Source organism: Pagrus pagrus (assembly GCF_965226575.1).
Source record: "Pagrus pagrus genome assembly, chromosome: 2".
Taxonomy (NCBI): Eukaryota; Metazoa; Chordata; class Actinopteri; order Spariformes; family Sparidae; genus Pagrus; species Pagrus pagrus.
In genome coordinates this window covers 29718287-29743198 of record NC_140186.1, presented here as the reverse complement: position 1 = coordinate 29743198, position 24912 = coordinate 29718287, and the positions used below count along the sequence as shown (strand labels likewise).

Below are 24912 nucleotides of genomic sequence, written 5' to 3'. Positions count from 1 at the left end.
AGGAGACGGAGCAATCGAGCGGAGCGGCTGAAGCAGGCGAGCCAGGGCCATCACTCCGCTCTACTCGTCTTGACTACCTGGGCTAACTTTAGCTACATGTGCTGAGGTCGAGGGGGAAGCTGATCTCAACTGTAACAATGCCGACAGTTACTTTACCGCCGAAAGAGAATGCTCTCTTCAAGAGGATTTTGGTGAGTTAATTGCTAAAGAGAGGTGTAACGATAGCTGTCGTTAATACGGACAGCTGACGATTTAAAGATTCATCGCAGCGGCACTCTGTGTGTCAGTGTAGCTCTCCGGTAGTTAGCGTTAGCTTCAGTTTGTTAGCAAGATGGCATCATTGAATGGGTCAGCTAGCCCGGCCCTGACGTGCGCTGTCACTGTAGCGTAAGGCCAAATGGTTGTTCGTGACTCTGTTGTCATTCTGACAGACTTGTTCGTGTACATTAAAATACCGCACTGATAAAAACACGCTGGTGAATGTTTAAATAGCCAGACATGGCTAGTTAGTAGCGTTAGGCCTCACCGCTTGTCAAATAACAGCTACAACAACCAGTAGCTTTACTGTAACGCTAGCTAGTGTCCACGATGGCTCACTCGCTAGTCAATGCAACGGTCATGTGTGCGGTTAACTTAGCTTCTCAGGCTTTTTCTATAAATGTTTTGGCATCTGTTTGTTGTTAGCTGAATGCATAGCATGTTTCCTAACCAGAATATAACTATACGATTGAGTTGTGTCAGACGTGGGCCATGCTAGACTGCTATGTGTGCACAGCCCACTGGCTGGCCATTTGACGATAGCTAATCGGCTAACGCTAGTCGGCTCGCGCTAGATATCATGCTTTAGCAGACTTTAAGTGATTGTCAGTCTTAATCTGTCTGTGTGGGACCTCGGCATGTACACATTACCATCACCAGTCTAGGTTAGATTAGGTCAAACTGGTAGTGCTATTGTGAAAACGAAAGGATGTTAGGATGGCACCGGTGTGACTGTGTCAGCAAATCTGTAGCTGCTTCAGGCCTGCTGTGCCCTGGCAGCTAGCTGCCCACCCATATCCATCCATCCATCCCTCCACCTCTCTCTTCCATGTTTGAGTCCTTGTGTCGCCTCGCTGCTTGTTTGTTTTCTGCACGCAGTTTTATTTAGGTCAGAAGAATGGTTGAACAGGTGTGGATGAAGTCTAAATGTATATTTGCAGGATGTGACAGCGACGGAGCTGTCTGTGAACTCAGTGTAGTTTGCTGCATGTTTAACAAGTCCTCTTCTGCCATGCTCAGTGGTTGTCAGCATGTGTTGTTAAACATATCTGCATGAACACCTAGCTTCATCCTCTCCTGGAACAGTGTGGAGTACGTGGGAGTACGTGGTACCAGAATTACATTACTATCAGGTTCAGATAAACACCATTGTTTAGAAAGGCAGGGGCTCTGCTGGGAGTTAGTGGATGTTTATCAGCACATTGGCAGACGGCTGGCATTCAGTCGCTCTACCTCTGGCAGGAAAAAGGGAACTGTGACCTGCACCTGATCTTGAAAACTTGGAGCCTGTATTTGCTGCATATCTCAGAGGGGATATTGTTTTTCCTTGAAATGTTACTGGGCTGCACTGTTAGAATGGAAAGATTTTCTGATATCACACTTGATAATTGTGAAATTTACCAATAAAAAACGGAAGTTTTTATGGCAATGTTTATGTGGAAATCGGTGTGAAATTTGCTTCACTTAGTGACTAGTCGCTGAAATTAAGTTTTTTTTTTGCCAGACATGTGGAAGCATTTAACAGAAAACAGAAAAGCCTTCACCACCATTCTAACTATACTTACAACATATTGTTTAACTTGAGCACATCACTGCTGCTTTTATAAACTTTGGTACTGCGTGTTCAAAAGGCTTCTGCTGGTCTTGATTTCTGCAGGTTCATATACGACTGGCAGATGAGTGAATATGTGTTTATCAGAGTTTAATGTTACACTTCTAAAATAAAGTGAAGTGACCTTTAGGTCTTGTTCCTAGTTCAGAAGAAGCCTGAAGGCATTTTGTCTTGTTGAATTTGTTGTTGTGTTAATTAGAAAACCCAGAATAAAATGACTGTCATTAACCATTCTGCACTGGGGATGTGATATGAGATTTGACATGGTTTTCTCTGGTTGTAGTTAGGAGTGGACCACACCCCTCTTCATTTTTGCTTTCCCAGACCGAGTGCCCAAATGCATTATTAGAAATTGGCAGGTTTCCAATTTGTGCATGGCACTGGAGTTGGATCAGGGTCCATTTTGTTCTTACGGGTAAGGGGAAACACCTTTCCTTGCTGTTAGCCTACTCTAGAGTTGGACCTTGTGCCATTACTCTCACTAAAATTGCAGTTTTCATCAATAATGCATTGCAGTCTTGTTCCTGCAAGAAAATTCTCTGTTGTATTTGAATTTGTGGGCCAGTAAATTACAACCAGGTGCGCCTGTTTTCTCCCAAAGTTGCTCCAACAAATGATAAAACTGTGTTACAGACAGAGGAGTAAAGTAAAAAATACACCTAATGTTCACTTCACATGGAGACATAAGAGAAAACTATTGCACCTGTAATAACTTTTCACATTTGTACTATCCCTGCACAAAGGAGAAAAACTGCTTTGTGTAGAGTCCTGGCATGTGATAAACCTTCAGAGTAATGGATGTAATTCTTTAAACTGGACTTCCAGGTATTTCATTGAATTTCACTCATACCTGTAGCAGCATGCCTACATCAAAGGGGAGCCAACATGTTGCAGGACAGGTTCCGCTCAGTGAAAGTGAGTCTTTTATGAAGGGATTTGTCCAGGACTGTCGACATGTTTTATGGATAGCATTTGAAGTTAGAACAACATAGGTGCCAGGACCTTTAGGCTGTTACACAACTATTGTTGAGTTGATTGCAAACAGTCCATTTTTTGAAAGCTTCTGAATGTCTTATCTTAGCTGAAACCCAACTCCTATTTAATTGAACTACCTTCTAAGCTAATAAAGTAGGTTTATATTACTGTACTAAGTGACGAGGTGTAGTACAATTTTGCACCCTCGTCATGTTGAGTTGCCGTTCAGTTGCCATTCACTCATGTGAACACTTGTGAGTTGTAACCACAAGCATCTTCCTCGCTACGACCTTCCTTCCAACATGATGAGAGTGGCTTTGAACTGTTTTCTCTAAACCTAACGTTTGTACTCCTCGCAGTGATCCCTGCAGCTCAGAGCCACCGCTCTGACAGATTTTCTGTGTAACTCAGGGGGCCGAGTTATTTTGGGTGAGGAAGAGAACATGCTGGATAAGCACAGCTGGTGGTGTTAATGTTGCTAAATTTACATTAAATGTACAGTTTGTGTGTGTGTTCGCTTCTGTATACTTGCGTGTGTGCCGTTTTGAACTGAAACTTGTCGTAGGTATTGCTGACAGGAATGTCTGTTGTTGCCTTGTCAAATTGTGTTAAAAGTAAATTTTACCACAGAAACGTATTCATCTGCCTAATTTAAACATTTGCATTTTTGCATGTGACCATTGACTACATACTACTTGAATCAAATATGTTATGCAATATGTGGCTCTTTTGTGACAATGACTTTGAATTCATTTTTCAAACAAGAGTATCATTGAGTCCCTCCTGTGCCACCAAATTTATGTTGAGGACTGTTCTGATGAGGAATCAGCAGGTGCTTGTGTTGAGAACAGTGACTTTCTGACAGGAATGACTCACAGTTTACATGAAGAAAGGAATGCCATGTGTGTATTGTATGGATAGTTCCTGTGTGGCCCAACATTTGCAAGGAAAACTTAAGTTTGTTAACTCAAGTTGATTTTTTTTTTTTTTACATTGGAATGACGGCACAAATGGACACGGACAATTTGCAGTCAATTTTTTTTAATTCATTGTTTCATCTCAGTAGATTTAATTAATTATGTGAAGCTAACACCACAACGCAACGCAGAATATGCATTATATTAATATGCAATATATCAAAGGCAGGAATATATAATCAGTATGCAGAATAGGTTGAAATGAGAAATTTGTTAATAAAATTCAATACAGTCTATTACGGTTAAGATGGAGAAAATATAAATAGTGTGTTGCATGATTTTAAATGGTGCTCCTAAATATTGTGCTGGTCCTCTTAAAAAATTCAGTAGTAGGGAGCATCAGTGCTGCTAAATCATCCTCTGCAAACGATTTAATTAATTCTGTTAACTCGTGTTACATGACATCTTTTCCTTATAGAGTGTTCAGTGAAGAAGAAACATACTGTACCTTCCAATGTAGTTTAACTTGAGGGCAACTTCTGAGCTTTTGTGTGTTTCTGCACAAAGCAGGAGCTCAGTTTTATGTTTAGTAATTGGACAAAGACGTATAGTTAAAGGCCCAATGCAAAGCTGAGACCCTATGCCTGGCTATCATTATGTTATGGAATGAATGAATTAGGACAATGGAGTAGTCAGCCGGACCAAACGGAGCCGATTCAAGTTAATCTCTTAATGTATGTCCTCTTACTCTCCATTAGCCCCTTAACCCCCTTGAGCAGATGGTCTTTTTTTCACACATATGCAACTGTTTGCACCAGTGTGCACCATTTTGTGTCACATTGTCTTTTTTACAGTTCAGTTAGAGTACAGTATGTAGATAAGGCAGCATCATGCACCAACTGACATGTCATGAGCCTGTTTCCTCTGTCCTCTAGCCCCAAGTGTCTTCAAATGGTGCGATCCTCCATTCAGTTCAACAGTGAATTACTTGTAATTTCATTACTGACCTTGGCACCCGTATGTGAAGTTGACATCATCTTTTTTTTTTTCACCATTAGTGAAGTTGGCTGTGGGACAACGAAATGCCATCTGCCGGCTTGACTCTTCCTCTCTCTCTCTCTCTCTCTCTCTCTCTCTCTCTCTCACACACACACACCACTATCCCCTATGACACTCAGTGATCAGCTTAAAAAGAGAGGTGGTGTAGTGTTGTTTGTGCAACTGCACACCTAAATATAACGTTAGGGCAAAAAGCTGGTTATTCCTTTTAAGGTGGTTTATTACTGTGTGTGTCTCAGTAGGAAGTCTGTTTAAGCGTTTAAGCTCAGCTATGTGCAGAAGGCTGATAAATGTTAATCTGGAGTGTTTGGGGGAATAATCCGGGAGTACATTGTCTGATATTTTCTGGCGTTATAATATCAATGCTAGTGAACTTGGAGTGCTGACTTACCACGAATTAATTGTGCCTGGTTGTTTAAGGTCTTTAAAGTGATTTGTAGACTGCTGTAACATACATGTTCAAAGGAGGATGACATCCTGCTTCCAGTTTACCACCTTGTAGTTTATCATTACAGTTTAGGTAGTTGTCATGAGTTTGGACAAGACTATGACTCCTAGGATGACTTTTAAGCTTATGTCATGTCGCTCTTGTTCTCTTGCCCTAATGTGATTTCCCTCTCCTTCCTTTGACAGCGATGTTACGAACACAAGCAGTACAGAAACGGGCTCAAGTTCTGCAAACAAATCCTGTCCAACCCAAAGTTTGCTGAGCATGGAGGTAAGCAGCAGATTTGTGGATGTAGGGATGGACAGATGAATGGAAAAGTTATCCTATTGTCGCTATGCACTGTACCTCTGACTGTCTGCTTTACCGTTATCCCCCTCCAGAGACCCTGGCGATGAAGGGCTTGACCCTGAACTGTCTGGGGAAGAAGGAGGAGGCCTACGACCTGGTGAGAAGAGGCCTGCGCAATGACCTCAGGAGCCATGTCTGTATCCTTACTAATGGCATTGCACACATGATTTGGTGAAGGAGATGTGCTCTGGGTTAAGTGTCACTTTAGACTTTCGGCTAGTGTGAGTTCTGTAAAATGGGTAAATGTATGTCTGACTTTTGGGGAGTTTGAGGGGCCTTAAGATGCCACACATTTTGCTGAGGAGCTCTTGTCTTTTGTGGAGTATAGTCAGCGCATCCTCTCTCTCTCTGTGACTCCCGGGCCACAGTGAAATCCGTGCACATTTCCAGCAGATAAGTGCTATCTCAGCCTAAGCCCTAAAGTCAACATACTGTATTACTGAGCAGACAACACCCTGCTATCTGTTCTAGCTTCACCAGTCACTTATCTTGAGAGTCTGTAGCAAAAACCCATCTTGTTTATGTAGTGTGCACTTGTATGACAGCATACATCCCTCAAAGTGTTTTAAAGAGCAAGGGCTTGACATAAAATCATCATTACTATGAGATTTTATTAAAGATTACATTTGTGAACAAATTAGAGCTCAATTTTCCTGTGTAGATATAATTTACTCCTGGTTAATCAATTAGTTATAAGCCTAAAGTTAATCATTTTAGTCAAGTATCGAGGATAAACAGTCTAACCTCGCTTGGTTCTACTTTCCCAAATTTGAGGATTTACTGCTTTTCTTGCTGTTATATCACTGTCAATGGAATATTTTTGGGCTTTGGCTGTTGGTCGGACAAAACAAGTAATTTGAAGAGATCAGCTCGGCCTCTGAAGAAGTGGGATTTTTATTTATTTATTTATTTATTTTTTCGGAATTTTCTGACCTTTTTATATACAAATAATTAATTAATGGTTGTCATTGATATATTGCAACCGTATTTAAAATTATGTCCACAGTGACTTATCTTCAGCATGTTTTTCGATGACAGCCACCGTCATTGGTGTGTGCTGCTAACTTCAACACATTCTATTTTGCCTTTTGTTTTGTTTTATTTATGTTTTTCTTCTCTTATTTTGAAATTAGTAGCAGATTAATGTTTCTTCAAGAAGTTTCACTTAACCTGTAAGAAACATTATTAAAGAAGCATCATTAAGTAATGGATACATTATGGATCAGTCAAAGCAGTTGTTTGCTCTGACCTCTAGGAGCCCATTTGGCCACAGTAACCTCACCATCTCAGTGCATTTCTGCACAAATTAGGAATTGGTCTTCGATAAGATAAGATTGTATGAAGGAGACAGTTCTTATGTTCCTTAACTCTGCATGCATCCCAGGCTGGCACGTATACGGCCTACTGCAGCGCTCGGATAAGAAGTACGATGAGGCCATCAAGTGTTACCGCAATGCTCTGAAGTGGGACAAGGACAACCTGCAGATCCTCCGAGACCTGTCTCTGCTGCAGATCCAGATGAGAGACCTGGAGGGCTACAGGGTGAGGACCGTCAGGGGAACTATGACTGGATAGTTTCTATGTCGTTAAATATTTATCCTGAGAAACCTTTTGGATTATCATAATGGGAAAAATGTTCTGCCATCTTGCCCCACTGGGGGGGTCAGGACACTGTCAGCTGTAGAACAGCACGCTCTAGTGTCCACACCCAGATTTAAGAAATGTGGCATTTTCTTTTTAATGCAGTAATAAAACAGACTGAAATAGTTGTGGGGGAAAGAACGTTCAGGAATACACACTCCAATCTGTCGCCGTGCCTTGTCCAGGACACAGGGTGGCACAATGTTTTGGAGAGGACAAAGAGTATCAGCAGGCAAATACCAGGTTGCAGTCAGTCTTCACAATGTAGAACAGCTCTCCTGGGACACAGCCGGGGATTTAGATGCTTATTTGGTGAGAGGTATGAAATGGCAAGATGAAAGTCTGGTTGAGAGGATTAAAAATATGGATGAGAGAGGGAAAGGGAGGGGCTGTGTATTAGGGTTCCTTTTTAGTTCTCTCTGAGCAACAACCTGGTATCAAAACCATGAATCAGCAAAATTTCTCCTCTCCACTTTGTGCTGCCATCCGTACAGAGGACATGGTGTTTCTAATGTTGAGCACGGCTAAACCGACCTGTGTTTGTATATTCTTTTTTACAGGAGACACGGTACCAGCTGCTGCAGCTGCGTCCAGCACAGCGGGCCTCCTGGATCGGCTACGCCATCGCCTATCACCTCCTGGAAGATTACGAGATGGCTGCAAAGATCATTGAGGAGTTCAGGAAAACACAACAGGTTAGACCCAGTTATAGTTTGATAGGATCCGAACTGAGAAACTAATGTTACAAAGAATGAATATGAAGTATTAGAACCCATCGCATTCAGACGAATAATTTGATTACTCAGATTTGTTGTCATGTAGTAGGTGTCTGACTCACTGATTGATGCATCTGAGTTACAGGGCATGTTTTGTGGCCTCAGTAGATTTTTAAATATGGGTTTTGTCTCTGCCCTCAAACCTACAACCTACAATATAGCTCACTTTCTCTCTGGCTTGCTCCTGATAAGACCCGTCTGTTTCCTGTCTTTGTGCCATCTATGTTATACAACAAGCTGGTGTGACTAGGCAACTGCACATATCCACCAGGAATGATGCAGAGTTTCCTGAATCGCGTAGATACAGAAGTCCACCCAGCAGCTCCTGTAGTTTTCCATTGTTGTTTGAAGAAAATTTAGATTTCACTAACGCCTCTTTGTTTGTCCAGACGTCTCCAGACAAAGTGGACTACGAATACAGCGAGCTGCTGCTGTACCAGAACCAGGTCCTGAGGGAAGCAGGCCTGTACAAGGAAGCCCTGGAGCATCTGTCCAACTATGAGAAGCAGATCTGCGACAAGTTGGCTGTAGAGGAGACACGAGGTGGGTCATTGTGCTTCATACGTACTCTGCCAGTGTAACACTGAATCCAAAACTATAGAAATCCCTTGTTCCTCATTGGTGGCACAACATGTTTCAGGTGAATATTAGGACAAACACATGAATAATAGACATGTACAAAGACTTCCAGCCCTTAGGCAGTAGGAATGCTACGATACAGTTAGCCCAAGGTTCAATACGTACCTCGGTTATTGGATCACGGTTACCACGGTTCAGTTCAATATGTTTTTTTGTGTGAAGAGAAAATAAAGGTACAAAATATCTATCCAAATTTCTCTCTTTATTTTCTGTATGAGCAATAACAAAACCCTTTTTACATTTCCGGTGTATTGTATAATGTCAAATAAATAAAATCTGTTTAGGCCAATTCATCTTGTATGGCTTTGCGTTCCTTTTCATAAAGGTCAGGAATAACTTGGCCGCTGAAAAATGTAAAAGAGGGCACAATGTAACGTGGATCAATTGTTTTCATGTGGTGACAAAAACCCAAATCTCTCACCACAGAAAAAGGGCTGCAAGTCTTTAGCAATGGTGATTTTTTATTTTTTTTTGGGTGATTTGTGTTTTTCTGAACTGGTCGGATAGATTTGTTTGATGGTATCAGAGAGAGACTGCTGTTTCACTGATGCCGTTACCTGCTCAACCATCCTGTTTCCACACAGTGATTGCAGGGTGGTGGCACAGATGCGTGCTCATGTTTGAAGTGTTTCCACTTGTGTGGGCGACATGCGACAAGCAGTGCTTGCAGACAGTTCTGCCCACTGTTTTTGTTCCCTCATCGTTGTATTTAACACTAAAACTGAACCAAAAGTGTCCCCACACCAAAGATTTTTAAGAAGACAATGTTTCCTCCAACTTTTGTCTCTCCACCCTCTCCAGCCATGCTGTCTGCCATGTTCACTGTGATTATATCCTACTTCAGCGCCACCTACAGTGTCACCACATTATTTGCATACTAACAGTGATTGTCCATTTATTGCGGCGAGGGATTTTCTCTGGTTACCAACCCGCTCTCACTGCAAGACACAGACACAAATACACACGGAGCCAATTTCCACTACTGGTGGGAGAAGTGACGCAAAATTTAAATGCAAAAACTGAAAATCCGTGAGCCATACGTGTGTAACGAACCGTGGATGGCGTATTGTACTGTTCAATATTATATTGAGATTGGTGGCACAGCAGTTATTAAGCAGTGTACTCTGCTGTATTTATGATCTGTAACATTATTGTTGTAATCAAATGTAATCTATTAAACTTTTAAAAATGCATAATGTAGGCATATTTACACGTGTGGATGGACTTAATTTCAGCCTGTTAAATTTTACATCTGGCCCAGAATCAGTGTGGACAAAATCAGGAAGAGATGTTTGATCTAGTTGCTTTGTACCTGCTGCATTTTACTAGGAAAAGTTGACTGCATTTGTAGTAAGCTGTATTTTTACAAAATTGACATTTATTAGCAATGAATTTATGCAGCATTTGGCTGTCTATGAACCCTGACACCAGAACTCTTCCCTCATCTTTCTACAGGAGAATTACTGTTGAATTTGGAGCGTCTGGACGAGGCAACAGAAGTCTACCGTCGCCTGCAGGAGAGGAACCCGGAGAACTGGTCCTATTACCACGGCCTGGAAAACGCCTTAAAACCAAGTATGACACATTTTATTTATTAAAAGCACAAGCATCGTCGAAACTGACTAATAAAATATCCACTTTCTTTGAACAAGCTGCAGTTGTCAACTCTTTTTACATGTTTTTATTTTCTCTAGGCAGTGTAGAGGAGAGGCACAAGATCTATGAAGATGCCTGGGAGAAGTTTCCTAAAGGACTGGTTCCCCGCAGACTGCCTCTCACCTTCCTCTCAGGTGTGGCCAATAATAGGTCTCCTTTCAACTAAAACAGTGACCTCAATCAACATTTCTATCCATAATGAGGATTAAATTATTTTTACTCCACTTTTATGTAGTCGTTTTTTTAAACATAAAGTGAACTGTGAGGTAGAAGTGGATTTAAAGTGTTTGGTCTTCTCCATCTCTCCATATTTCTCCATAGGTGACAAGTTCAGAGAGTGTCTGGACAGGTATCTGAGGATGAACTTCAGCAAAGGCTGTCCGCCTGTCTTCACCACCCTCAAATCACTGTACAAAGACAAAGAAAAGGTGACAGCCCCGCTGCTAGACATGTCAGATGACTGATTGAAATCTAAAGCACAATGACACTTATTCCTCTCTTGACTTTAAACCAGCTTACATCATGCACTGAAAGAAGAGAGGTCAATCTAAGGGAAATATTCTACTGTCCTAGATTAATATTTCCTGAGATATACCCACAGATGTATAGATCACACTGCAGCTGAGGTAATATACTCTTTTCTCTTTCTCTTTGCAGGTGGCAATAATAGAGGAGCTGGTGGTCGGCTATGAAACCTCATTAAAAAGCTGTAGAATGTTCAACCAGAACGGTGAGGAGAAAATGTCTAAATCAGGGGGATGATAATGAATTTGATGTCTTTATAATCAAATTTATTGAGTGTGCAATGGTGCGTAATGGGGAGTTTTTAAAGTTGTGATCCTTCATCCTTAGGATCCTTCAGTCCTGGTTGACTGGTTTATACCAAGCTCGGTTTAATACTACAGCAAACAGTCTTTGAGCTGCTACTTTGTCAGAAATACATTAGAAGAGCAACTGGTAGACCTGTTTACAGTGGAGCCACACAAAGTAAAGAAGTCAGGTAAAAATAATTCTGACACCAAACCTCACGGTATGAGATCATCACGATATTTAGAAAAAGAAAAGAAAAAGATGACGTGAAAAATGTCCTTAATATCAAATGTGATGTGTACAGCATTTATAATTTATATACAGTTTGATTTTACTTGAGGTACTTCTGCTTTCCTTCTTTCGTAAAATAAAAGTAGCCAACCATGACCTACACATGTGTAAGAAATAGCCATTGTACTATGTACAATTGCGAAACAATACAGCAGCCAGTAGCAATCCCTCCCTCCCTCTGGTTGTACAGAGGGACAACCAGAACACCCAGTGGTCCGTGACCTGAGGGACAGCCGAGAACAGGCCGAGGACAGGGAAATAGGTGGGACACGCGGCCCACTTGTCTCCCTCATTCATTTCGGCTTCCAGGTTAACAGGATAGACTGGCCACACTGGATCCACATGCGTTTCAAGCGTGGCTGCTATGTTGCTTCATCTTGAGATTTATCACCTATTTTTACCGCGCCACACACTAGGTTCTTGGCAAAAATAGACCTGAAAACGACCTGTAGACCATCATATTGACATCATACCAGCGTTTCACTACAGTCTTAATGTCTCTGTCTCTAGAATATGTCACAGACATGAAGAGAAAACACACGACAGGCAAAGGGTAGTTTTTCTCCTGTGCACTCTTTTTCTTTCTCTCCCTCCCTCCTCTTTCCCCTCCCACTTTCTCAGTGTAAACAGATAGGGCAGGCAGCAGCCATGCTGCAGCAGCAACGTAGCCTGTGTGAACACAAACACACGAGTGAGCAGCAGCTCAGCAAGGCAGGCGCCACACACTAAACAAGCATCCTGTGTGGCCAGCCTGTAACAGTTTGAGTGAAGCATTGAGAACTAAACCAATGAAGCCAAGCAATCAGCGCTGGAGCAGGGAGGATCTTATGAGACTAATGTTAATACAGAACAATACAATGACAAGGATCAGTAGTAGAATGCATTTATACTGATTTGCCCTGTTGGATCCATGAACTTTATGAGCAAAAGTAGGCACATGATAGGTTGGTAGATGTCATCACAGTCCCACGACGGTATTGCGTCATATTTTTAATTGCAATATGGCAAAGTGTGGTATATTGTTACTTCCTTATTCTAAACTCATCCGCAGACAAAAAATACAGAAAATTACTCATCTTGTTTTGTATGTGCATTTTGGCTGAATAATTGAGGTCAGCACTAACTGTGGTGACAAACCCCCAAATTCCACCAGATCCTTGTTTTGGCTGTATCTCTGATCAGCCACAGCAGCTGATCTGATAAGTTTCACTCTAGTCTATGTGCATATCTACTCGGTTGCAGCTCCTGGGAGTCCAGACACTTCCGCCGCAGATACGGAAGGCTTTTATTTCTGCCAGATGCTGGCGCACCGCGCATCAATTCAGCTGAATTCAGCACAGCAGCACAGCGGAGCCGTTCCGCAATGCATGCAACCAGTGCAATTCTGGAGTAATACTTTGAGTTTCCTGTGATTAATTAACAAGAAAATCCTCCCCATATTTCAGCACTAGGAAATGTTGGGGCGGCATTAGCAGTAACTTAATACAGATCTGATGGCTGTGAGAGGGTGAACAGTAAATAGTGAGGCTGATACCAATAAGATAACATCAAAACATGCTTCATCATTTCCTGTGTAGGAAGGTAATTTGAACCAGGGTGAGAATGGTGTGCTCCACTACTAACGATGTAAGCTAATAATTACAAGAGGGAAAAAGAAACTAATACCCACTTTATAAAGTTTCACAACAGGCTTTGATTTCACTCAAATCTTCAGGATTATAACTTTTAAAAGAAAGATGTTGCACAAAGTTGTATAACTATTACAGTTTTCTTTTTACAAAATGTAAATTTACACAATCCCCATGCACTGTTTCAGATGATGGTAAGGAGGAACCACCAACCACGTTGCTTTGGGTGCAGTACTTCCTGGCACAGCACTATGACATGGTTGGCCAACAGACACTGTCTTTAGAATACATCAACGCAGCCATTGAGAGCACGCCTACACTCATCGAACTCTTCCTTATCAAAGCCAAGATTTACAAGGTAACATACGCTGCACATTTGTTCATGTGTCGACTGTTATAACACAGTGTTGTCGTGCTCTATTCATGACTGGTGTATTGACCTTCATCGTCCTGTAGCATGCTGGGAACATCAAAGAGGCTGCTCAGTGGATGGACGAGGCCCAGGCTCTGGACACTGCTGACAGATTCATCAACTCCAAGTGTGCCAAGTACATGCTGAAGGCTGGCATGATCAAAGAGGCTGAGGAAATGTGCTCCAAGTTCACACGGGTGAGAAAAACTGTGTGTGGGTGTGCACACTAGTACACAGTGGCAGCTGACAAATTGAGGAAAATGTCAGAACAAAATCCTGTTGAGTCCATTTGTGAAGAACAGGAACAACGTGGTGATGTCATGACCCTCATGTATGACTAGCCTGTAACTCTAAAAACCTGAGGGTGGAATTCTGTCTTTACAAATACTCACTTAGGTCAGACAGGATTCAAGCTCAAGAAGATTCAATCATATTTTTATTTATATAATATTTATGAGGTAATGTTTATGACAAGTGGACCCCAAGTCAAAAGAGCTTTAGTGTTCATTAATGTGTAGTGTGTGTTTGAAGTTGTAAGATCAATGGTGTCTCTGTTTATTGTGTAGGTGTTTTGTTTGCGTGTATTCAAGACATGGAGACTGAGATGAGTAATCGCGAAAGACACAAAACCAAATAAATCATAATAAAATATAGTAAAGAAGAGACATTTCACTTGGAAGACAAATGTCCAATAAAATCAGTTTAGGGCTACATTTAAAACTATTTTTGATCAATCCTTTGATTATTTTTGCAATTTATTGATTAGTTAATGGAGAAAAATGTTGATCAGTGTTTCCCCAGAGGAGTTAACAAACCAGGACATGTTTTTAAAAAGCTGGAATTAGAGATTTCAGACTTTTATTTTCCTTGAAAAATAACTCAAACTAATTTAATCGATTATCAGAATAGTTGGAAATTAATTTAATAGTTGACAACTAACTGATTAATCTTTGCAGCTCTAACTCAGTTATTGATTATTTAATTAATGATATAATATAACATTTTATGAATTGATTTAAATTTAAAACTTATAGGGTATTTGTAAGTGATTGTATATGCAGTATATTCATATGTATTGACTATGCAAATGCATGTGATATGCTTTAAATGTGCCTCAAAAAAATATTTTTTTTAATTGTATTTATTTTATTGTAACAGTTCAAGGTAAAGATGCTTTAAAAAAGAAAAACTAAAGGAAACTTCATGGTTTCCTCCTTTAAGTCTAATTATGACATTAATCTCTTGGTGCCTTTTAATGAAGCAAGCAGCCATATCTGAAAATGAGTTCACACATGGGGTGAACTGAAACGAGCCTGGTCATGAGTGACAAGATAATTCTGGAAATTAATCTTAATAGATCCACAATAACACAAAATGATTAGTCTCCAAATTGGTATGCAGCAGTTGACAAGATAATTAAGCACTTTGCCTGTTTTGTCATTTAACTTTGCTCATGCACGTCTCTTTGTTTGTATCCGTCCAGGAGGGAGCGTCAGCAGTGGAGAACCTCAATGAGATGCAGTGTATGTGGTTCCAGACGGAGTGTGCACTCGCCTACAAGAGCATGAACAAGTTTGGGGAGGCCCTCAAGAAGTGCCATGAGATTGAAAGGGTGAGACCTTATTATCAGGGGTCATACTTAACATACTAACAGGCCATGTTTGAATAATTGTGTTTATAATTAATAGGGATGGGCATTTCGAGTAATTTTCTAACCGAGTACCCGAACCTGGTCCTAATCGAGTAACCGAGTAATAAAATATATGACTCATAAAGGCGCTCTGTCCATCAGACAGCGCATTGCTGACACACAGCGTCGTCAGACAAAATATCAGGTGGTTAATAAGAGTAGATTGGAGTTTAAGATGCACATATGAGTTTATGACTGGGAAAAAAAAAAAGTTCCCCCTCTGGACGGAGCGCATTTATACCCCGGGATTTATTTTTTATTTTTTCAGTAATTAGCGGTGCTTATGCTTTCGTGTTTCTTGAACCTTAAGTGGTTTCGCATCGAACTCGTTGAGTGGTTGTAAGCCAGTTTAAGGTTACAAATGCGGTTACATGCTGCTATTCCGACATGCCGCTATTTAGACAGTGACCTGTAATTGTCGGAATAGCGGCATTAAAGTTATTTTTCAAGCGTCCCACTATTTCGACATTGTTTTTTGCCATTTTCGGAGACTTGTCGGAATAGCGGCATGTCTAAAGAGAGACATGTCGGAATAGCGGGCGGACCCCGAAATATATTGCATACATGTTAAATTACGCATTATTTATTAGGATTTACGGGAGATTTCCTGATAGTAGTGATCACACACGGCAACAGAGCAACCATCTTGATGTAAATAAACGATCTTTGGCAGATCATGTTTTCCCATTGGATTTTAGCCCGTCATGTGACGGCACACGGGTCCCTATTGGACAGGCTTGACTGCTCGGCTTCTGGGTAAGCTAACGTTACAAACACACCGGTGGGGTCGGTGTAAAGGCTGAAATAGACGAGAAACAGAGCGACTCTTCACCCGGCATCGCTGACAATGAAATAATCCTAGGTTAACCGGTTAATAATTCGTAACCGATTAGCAGATTGTCTACTCGGGTACCCGAGTATCCGAGTAACCGTGCACATCCCTAATAATTAATGTATGGGTCAAATCCCTGATTGCCTCTTCTTCACCCTCCTCAACAGCATTTTGTGGAGATCACAGACGACCAGTTTGACTTCCACACCTACTGCATGAGGAAGATGACGCTACGCTCCTACGTAGACCTACTGAAGCTGGAGGACGTGCTCCGGATGCATCCCTTCTATTACAAGGCTGCTGTCACGGCCATCCAGATCTACCTTAGCCTCCATGACAATCCTCTGACTGACGACAGCAAGGAGCTGCAGGCTGACACTGGTGAGGGCCAGTTTGCACCACTGAGTTTCCAATATATTTGAAATGCTTGCCTGAACAAGGAAAAAGAGAAACTCTGTACATTTTGACCATTATTAATATCCCACTCTTTTGCTGCTCTCTTTTCTAGCTAACCTCTCGGACAAAGAGCTAAAGAAGCTCAGGAACAAGCAGCGGAGAGCCCAGAAGAAGGCTCAGCTGGAGGAGGAGAAAAAGAATGCAGAGAAGGAGAAGCAGCTCAAGAACCAGAAGAAGAAGAAGGAGGATGACGACGAGGAGATCGGAGGGCCCAAGGAGGAGCTCATTCCTGACAAACTGGTCAAGGTTAGTGAGAAATGTGAAGAATTAGAATCATAAAAACTTCGTCCGTCACAAGGCGGTAGAAAGCTGTTTGATGGAATCGGTTAAGGTGATGTTGACTGTTTTGACTTCTGTCTCCCCTCTCACTTCCCGTTTACAGGTAGAAAATCCACTGGAAGAAGCCGTCAAGTTCTTGATGCCACTCAAACACCTGGTCAAGGACAAAATAGACACACACCTACTGGCCTTTGAGATCTATTTCAGGAAAGGTTGGTGAGCTCACTCATTTGAATAACTTTTATTTTGTTTTTACTGACTTGATACTTCATCTCTTATTTCTGCTTCACACATTTACAATCTGTCTTCTCTTTTCAGAAAAATACCTGTTGATGCTCCAGTCAGTGAAGAGAGCATTGGCCATTGACCCAGATGACCCATGGTTACACCAGTGTCTAGTACGCTTCTTTAAAGGAGGTACGAAAGAGACTTCCTCATTAATACCAACATTTTTCAACACAGTTGTTCCTGTGTTGATACATCATTTCTCTTTCTAACTTTGTACCCATCCCCCTATCTCTTTCTTCCTAATATTTCTTCCTCATTTACTTTGTTTTCCACATCCCCATTATCATTGTTCACATCTCTCCATCTTCTTTCAGTCTCGGAGAGCAAGGAGCTGCCGGAGGTGGTCAGGACCGTGCTGAAACAGGAGATCACCCGGCTGTTCGGAGACAGCAATGCTAAGAGCTTCAACCAGGCCTACCTCACCAAGCACTCAAACTCCATACCACATCGACTGGCTGGTAGGCCTCTCACTCACACTCACACACACACACACACACACACACACACACACACAAACACAATGTTATCAAAAAGTGGCGTGTAAACCCGTTCATAATCGGCAACTCACATTGCCAGTGGACGAGTTTGCCTTTCGTTTTTTTCTAATTCGTCATCACTAACACACTGGAAAAACATGGAACAGTAGAAAGCAACAGATCATATACCTCATCAGAATACATCCAGAATATATTAAACTTGTTTGAAAAAGTCTTAATCAATAATATTTTGGATTAAACACAGGTTTTTAGGCCAATGTGAAAGGGGTATTACCTGTCCAAGTCATTTGTCAAAGCTCTGTCATGAACACACCTCAGACTCACAGACACTTTTCTCCGTCCTGCAGCTGCTAAGATGATGGTGTATCTGGACTCATCCACGGAATCGAAGGCAGCAGAGCTGGCCACTGCACTAGATGAGTCACTCGACAACAGAACCATACAGGTATGCATTCATGGAATTATGAAGTGTGATAACTGTCTGGTAAAAAGTTGGAATACATACTATCAATAGTAGTAATAGTACAGTGATACTACAGTAAAAAAAACTTATCAATGTAGTCTTTAATTGATGCAAAAATGACTGGCACACACAGTATAGCCAATATTTTACCTCTTAAGGTGCGTTCACACCGGACCTTTTATTTTTATTTTTGTTGCTGTCGCTCGTGTCTCTCCAAAAAAGTTGCTCTGTTGCTCAGCTGCAGTCGCTCGTCGGCACAATTCAACAGATCGCTCTGATAACGTCATTCAAGCGATTCCAGTGAATTTCACGTCGCTCGGAGGCGCTCATTTCTTCCCGTTTTCAACGGTATACGCGGCTGACAACAGCCCAGTTTGACGAGCTGTTGGCGAGAATCGGAGGCAGGATTGCCCGGTTGGACACCAACTACAGGCGCTCCATCCCAGCTGAGGAGCGCCTGGCCATTTGTCTCCGGTGTGTGTGTGTGTGTCAACGTAAAGCCGGCTTTGCTCTTCCGTACCGGCGGAGTTGTATTACGTTTCCATGGTTTCAGTAGTTGTCATAGTTACACATAGATTACGGCAGCCAATCAGCGCTGAGCGACAAGCGTCTGACGGCCAGAGATTTGGGGTTTCTCATCTCGAGCGACAGAGCGATTGAGCATTTTTTCGCTCCGTCGCTCAGAGCCCCAGCAACATTTCGCCTGAGCGATTAACCGCTCAGTCGCTCGTTTGCATTGACTTAATATGTAAACTTGTCGCCAGCGACAAAAATGAAAGGTCTGGTGTGAACGCACCTTTACTTACTATAGCTTATAAATTCTAAATAAGAATGTATAGAAATGTGTTCGGTGAACTTACCATTTTCCTTTGTCTTCCCTCATCAGATCTGCACAGAGACCCTGGAGTGTCTTCGGAGCGGCATCTTTGGCGACTCTAAGGAGCGTCTGGAGTCGTATCGCACCGAGTGTCACAAGCTTTACCCCTACACGTTAGCTTTCACGCCACCCGGATACGAGGAGAATACCAAGATCGCCAACGGAGACGTTTCCACAGAAACGGAGGAGCTAGCCAATGAGATGTGAGCGCAACAGAACAACAGCGGATGAGAAAAGGAAGTGGGCCGAGCACGGAGCCTTGTGGTACGCCTGGCAGCCATTTTGTAGAGCCAGACACGGGAAGCGAAAATTTGGGTGTTTCGTTACTTTGGCTCAGCTTAATCGGGTCTGACCTGGCATGGCTTGGCTCGCTCCCACATGGTGAAAATCAGGACTGTGTGTGTTTGCGTGCGTGTGTGTTGAGAGCATGTGTGCGGTTGTGTATATTTGTGGGAAAGGGGGGGGGGAGGGGGAGAGGAAGATAACAGAATGGCCATTTTACTTTTTTAATAAAGCTGACAAACATGCTGAATATGAAAAATAAACAATAGTTACTGGCAAACTGTCGGGAGAAACTGTGACGGACTGACACAGACTGTCGGTTTCCTCGGAAATTATCAATAACGGTGACAGCAACCACTCGAGTGACTCAGTGCTGCTCCGACACACGCCTATCACATACTGTGTTCCCCGTATTTTAAAAGCTAATTTAAATGAAAATAGGATACAACTGTCACTGGGGGACGGGAGGCTGAGCTGAGTGGATCTGATCTGTGACGGATCTGTAGGAAGCTGAGCAGGAAGAGTTACTGAGGACCCAAAGGAGACACTGAGAACATCCAGCGACCACAGGTGTATCTGTATCTGCTGAAACTCTCCAGTAAACCACTGATGTACACGTGGCAGTGCAGTGGAGTGTGTGAGGGAGGCCCGATCTGTGCGGGGGCACAGCACGAAGAAAGTGGCCTCACTTGTGAACAGTTTTTTGTTTTTTTTTTGGTCAAACTGTGCTTCCCTCACCATTCCTGGTTAAACTTGGGAATATGTAATCCTCTGTCTGTCATTATGGAGCACTTTGTAGCACAGATTAAAAACTGTAAAGGTTGTGTGTCTTGCTCCATTTCAAATACACTGCTACTCTTACCATTTTTACATAGTTCTGGGCGAGTTGGATAGATCTAAGCAATACCATAGACACCTTCCTGTCCATAATGGATCAATGAAACTCTTATTATTGATAATGATTTCTAGATCTGGTTGAAGTGGTTACACTGAGCCTCCTGGCAGAGTCACATGTGTTGTTGCTGTTGTCACTGTTAGATACAGTTTTATCTGCATGTACACAGGGACTCAGGAACAGTCGCATCCTCCTTCAGAGGCTCTTCTCTGCTAATGAAAACAGCTCTTCTAAAGGTCAGAGTTCAGCATCCGGCCCGTTGCCTGAGGTGACAGAAGTGAAAACATATGGGCACCTGGAATTTCTTGTTTTACTTTTTCTGTTTCCCCTTTTTTTCTCCCAATAATCTCTTTTCTTCCCCTTTTTCCTCTAATTTGGGTTCTAATGTGAAAGATGAAATCTGAGATGACGATGTATGATATCTCTGGATTTTTGTATTAAAACCAAATGGATAAAAAACTGTTGATTTCTTTGCATTTGTGTTCCCACTGCTGCTGTGTTCCTACTCACTGTTTCAGGGTCAGACAGGCAGAGCCTGTATGGATCAGGTAGGATTCAGAGCAGTGACGTCAGACTTCTGGTCAGCCACTCAATATTGCAATTATTTATGTCAACTATCTTTTTATAGAAATAACTACAGGTGATTTATTTAAATTTTTTTTAGTAACCCAAGGTGTACATGATTTAAGGTGTTTTTTCTCCCTTCTATCAAATGAGTTCAGCACTTTTCTCACATCAGCAATTTATAGTGACCTCAAGTATTAACCATTAATGCAAGGAAATCCTCACGAGTAGTCTCCTCTTGACAGTCTGCACTTTTTTTTTTTTTTTTACTGTTTTATAAAACATTAATTCTGTCACAACATAGAATCATCTTGTTAAATCAAGTGAATTTCGTTCTTTATGCTGCATCTTTTAACAGCATCTTTTTATCTTTTCACAGTAAAAATAATTAAGCCAACCTGTCGCATAGAATTATTTCAACGAAACAGAACATACACACTGAATAACTCGAACAACGGAACTGGGGGAAATGGTATGGCGTGTAAAATTGGTGGAGTTACCATTTAAGGTAAATGCACAAATGTGAAAGAACGCTTACTTAGCACAGTGAGTGGTAAGTCTGCGGTATGTGGAGTGTAACATAATGTACAGTTGCTTCCAGATTATAATTTATTGGCACCCCATATCTAAAAAATATTTACACTGCCATGTATGGGCCGTATTATTGATCTGAATGACATCAGAAAGAACATGAGGTTAGTACTAGTTCCTGATGACTGTGTTGTGATTGGTTGAGATTTCCTTTCATGCATTTTTCTGCTTAAGAACACGTCGGCATAAATGCATGCATCAGGAGGCTCCATTGTACCACCATGATGTTTATTTTAAGTAGCATCAGTTACACCAGTCAGTTATAATAAAATGCAGAATGTGTAGGAAGGTATCATGCCAAAAACTAGCAGTTAGATTTATTATCCCAAAGGAAAATTCTTTTTCACAGCACCATACCACCACTTCTTAAGTGTGTGTGTGTGTGTGTGTGTGTGTGTGTGTGTGTGTGTGTGTGCGCGCATCACTGCTTGAAGTGGAAGTGATGGCACCAAGTGAACCCAGAAGTTGAACAAAAAAAGACACGAGAAGCTGCTTGCAGCACATGAACTAGGAGTTTGTGCATCCATCAGATCTGTTTGTTCTTACAAATTTACCTCAGAGCCATTATAAGTCTACGTTTAAAGCTGATTGTTCTGGCAAAGTTTTCTAAGAGTAAGATGAGTTTGAAGATAAGCATTATGATCACTGGAGTATGTTTTGAAATGGTATAAGAAGACAGCCTTGAGTGCCAGCTGTGAGCAGATGTTAAGATGCTAAAACTGATGTTAAAACTGCCCAGAACAGAACAGAACTGGTACCATCTACTGAGCATTAGTGAGATCGGTGAAGTGAGATGTCTGCAGGGCGAGTTGAAGACAAGGTTTGTCTTCAACTTGTGAGCTCCTCCCCACTCTGTCAGTTGGCTCCTCCACTCTGGCTGTCAACACTCCACCCCATACACACCAACGCAAAAATCTGAAAGTGGCTGAAAAGTTATGAATGTTTGAACTGCGACAAAGTATGAATGCTGTGAAAAAGTTGAATTAATGTGAGAAAATCCTCATCTTTGTGAACGTCTCACAGTTTGAATGGATTCTCTATGAGAATGTATGAAGGAGGGACAAGAGTTGGAAAATGAGTTGGATTGAAGGGATTTCTAATTGACTTTAATTATATTATATTAAATGTTAAATTATATTATATGCTATTATAATAGCAATACGACAAAGCTTCAAAGAAAGTTGGATATTTTCAAAAGTTTTAATGGGATTTGAAAGATGACTACAACCTTGAATGTAGACGATTTCAAAGGCATTAACATTCTAGAATACAGTAATAACATTACCCAAACGTTCTAGAATACAGTAATAACATTACCCAAACTTTCTATTCTAGAATGTTGCTTTGATCCTTTGATCTTTTGATCTTTATAAAAGGAAAGGAACAACTCAGTTAGCTCAGAAGTTAGGTCAGAAGAAAAATGCAGGCCCAGGAGCAGATAGAAATGCCTTTTGTCCAAGAGGACCAATTGGCCGAGCTGAAGAAAGAAAATGCTGATTTAAGAAAACGTACTGAAGAGCTTTACCTCGAAAAGCATGCTTCTGATCTTAAATGTGAAGATGCCTTGACGACTAACAGAGAATTGAGGCATGAGTTGGAGTTGGCAAAATCTCAACAGGCTATTGCTGAAGAGAAATTGCATAATGCATGCAAGGAGCTGAGCGAGCAACATGCTTGTGCAGAGGGGAGAATCACAGCAGTCCAGGAGAGAGCCAATGAGCGGGTGCAGAGCTATCTGACACAGTGGAAGGAGGAGACGGCAGCTCTCCAGAACACCATCAGATATCTCATTGAGGCATCAGTCCAGGGGGGAATCACAGCAGTCGAGGAGAAAGCCACCGAGCAGACACATCTGACACAGTGGCAGGATGAGAGGACCGCTCTCCACAACACCATTGAAGAACTCCAGTTTACGCTGGTGGAGAAGGAGCGCAAAATCTACTCACGGATAGACATTCTTGAAAGCACAATGACTGAGTTACTCGAGAAAAAGTCAAATAAAAAGAAAGGCTTTCTGGCCCGACTGTTCAAAAGGTTTACTTCCGAATGAAGGCCAGAACCAGTTTTTGTGTGCTAGTGAGTGTGTACGTCCCAATGGAGTCGTGCTTCAGGCCGCCTCATACATGTAGGTCTGTCTGGGTCTCCTGAATGGAGTGACCATGTTCTCTGGGTTGTTGTACGGGTTTTCTCCGGGTGCTCCGGTTCACCCACTGGCATTCGCCTTTAAAAAAATACATGAATAACAATGTGGCAAATTGAACAGTTGGACCCCCAGCCGCCCGTGGAGCGGGAATCTTTGTGTGACATTGTTCCCTCTCTTTGTTGTGCAATGTTACCTCTGTTTACTGGCATACTATTCTGTGTATAGGTGTCAGGTAGCTCACATTAAAAGTCGCTGTCCAATCCAGCCACTTCCAAGTCTGAAACAACGTAGCTGTCCACCATCTTCTCCTGGCCAATGGTTCACAATAGGATGCTTGTTTTCCTTCCAGAGATTGAGCTTATTCATCAGACCCACTGTACAAAATGATGCTGTGCTCCCCTCGGCATTTTTTCCTTTATTAAAATATGACTCCATACAGTCTGATGCTGATGATGTGACACTTGGAGCGCCTTTGAGCACATTCATTCTAGCCATGGAGACTTCTATATCCACTTGCAGCTCAAGTTGCTCTTGTCTCTTGCGGAGCTGCTCTGCTTGCTGTTCCAGATTGTGTTTTTGCTGCAGCAGTTGCTGCCGTGTGAGGAGAGCAGCTGTTTCTGCCTCAGCTTTCTTGCAGGCAGAAGATGTTGTGGAATAAGTGGACCTCTTGCCAGTGGAGCTTGGATGCCTGCGGTGTTTGCTTCCTGCAGAACTTTGCCTGCTTTTCCACTTCCACCACTGGTTTTACCCCAGCTGAGCTACTGCTTAGAGGGCCTTTGAAGGGTCCTTTTACGAAAGCTCTGGAGCCCTCGTCCCAGGTCCCACATGCTCTGGAGGATGTCCAAGCTCTTGTTGAGTCAAATCTGGAACGGGCGAGACGAAAACAAGTTCAAACCTACGATAAGAACAGAAGACATGTCAGTTACAAAGCGAAAGACAAGAGCAGGATGTACTTCCTGAGGAGGCTACGATCCTTTTACATCTGCAGGAAGCTCTTGTGTATGTTCTACCAGTCCGTGGTAGCCAGTGTTCTCTCCTATGCTGTGGTGTGCTGGGGCGGCAGCACATCAAAGGCGGACCTTTCCAGGTTGGAAAAGTTGGTCAGGCGGGCCGGCTCTGTTGTCGGCATGAAGCTGGACCCTCTGGTGACAGTGGCAGAGAGGAGAACTCTTAACAAACTGCAGGGCATCCTGGATAATGCCAACCACCCTCTGCACACTGTCATCAGCAGCCAGAGGAGCCGGTTCAGCAACAGGCTGCTCCTTCCAAAGAGCCGGACAAACAGACAAAAAAACTCCTTTGTCCCCCGTGCCATCAAACTGTTCAACTCCTCACTGGGGGGGAGGAGGGCGAACAGATGAACAGTGAGACAGAGAGACTGAAGGAATGTCTTGAAGTATATATAAGTCGTTGGCTTAAAAGCTGAACATCTTGATAGCTGAACAAATATAGTACCAGCAGAGATAAATAGACTGTCACAGATGGTTAAAGCCACCTCATTTACCCATCGGTGATGTTTTACAGTGTGTGATCTGTTGGTACATGTCTTGGTAGCGTCCTCATGCTCCTTTATCCACTGGAGGGC

At 42.2% G+C, this 24912-nt stretch overlaps 1 protein-coding gene across 1 annotated transcript; it reads left to right on the top strand.

Annotated features, from left to right (window-relative positions):
- Nucleotides 1-23823, top strand: LOC311275307 (N-alpha-acetyltransferase 15, NatA auxiliary subunit-like). The gene is made up of 20 exons (XM_084383747.1): nucleotides 1-191; nucleotides 5455-5539; nucleotides 5650-5754; nucleotides 7002-7159; nucleotides 7819-7953; nucleotides 8424-8577; nucleotides 10129-10248; nucleotides 10368-10463; nucleotides 10651-10757; nucleotides 10987-11059; nucleotides 13247-13416; nucleotides 13515-13667; nucleotides 14954-15082; nucleotides 16160-16373; nucleotides 16501-16694; nucleotides 16831-16939; nucleotides 17046-17144; nucleotides 17330-17473; nucleotides 17860-17957; nucleotides 18862-23823. The coding sequence occupies exons 1-20, from the start codon at nucleotides 138-140 to the stop codon at nucleotides 19057-19059; spliced, it is 2595 nt and encodes an 864-aa protein (XP_084239873.1). The 5' UTR covers nucleotides 1-137; the 3' UTR covers nucleotides 19060-23823.
- Nucleotides 23824-24912: the final 1089 nt, after the last annotated feature.

Excerpts from the sequence above, each read along its gene's own strand:
- LOC311275307 (XM_084383747.1), top strand. The coding sequence starts at position 138 with ATGCCGACAGTTACTTTACCGCCGAAAGAGAATGCTCTCTTCAAGAGG. Across the intron at positions 10,464-10,650 it reads GCCTCTCACCTTCCTCTCAG|GTGACAAGTTCAGAGAGTGT; the intron begins GTGTGGCCAATA and ends ATTTCTCCATAG. Across the intron at positions 17,474-17,859 it reads CATACCACATCGACTGGCTG|CTGCTAAGATGATGGTGTAT; the intron begins GTAGGCCTCTCA and ends TCCGTCCTGCAG.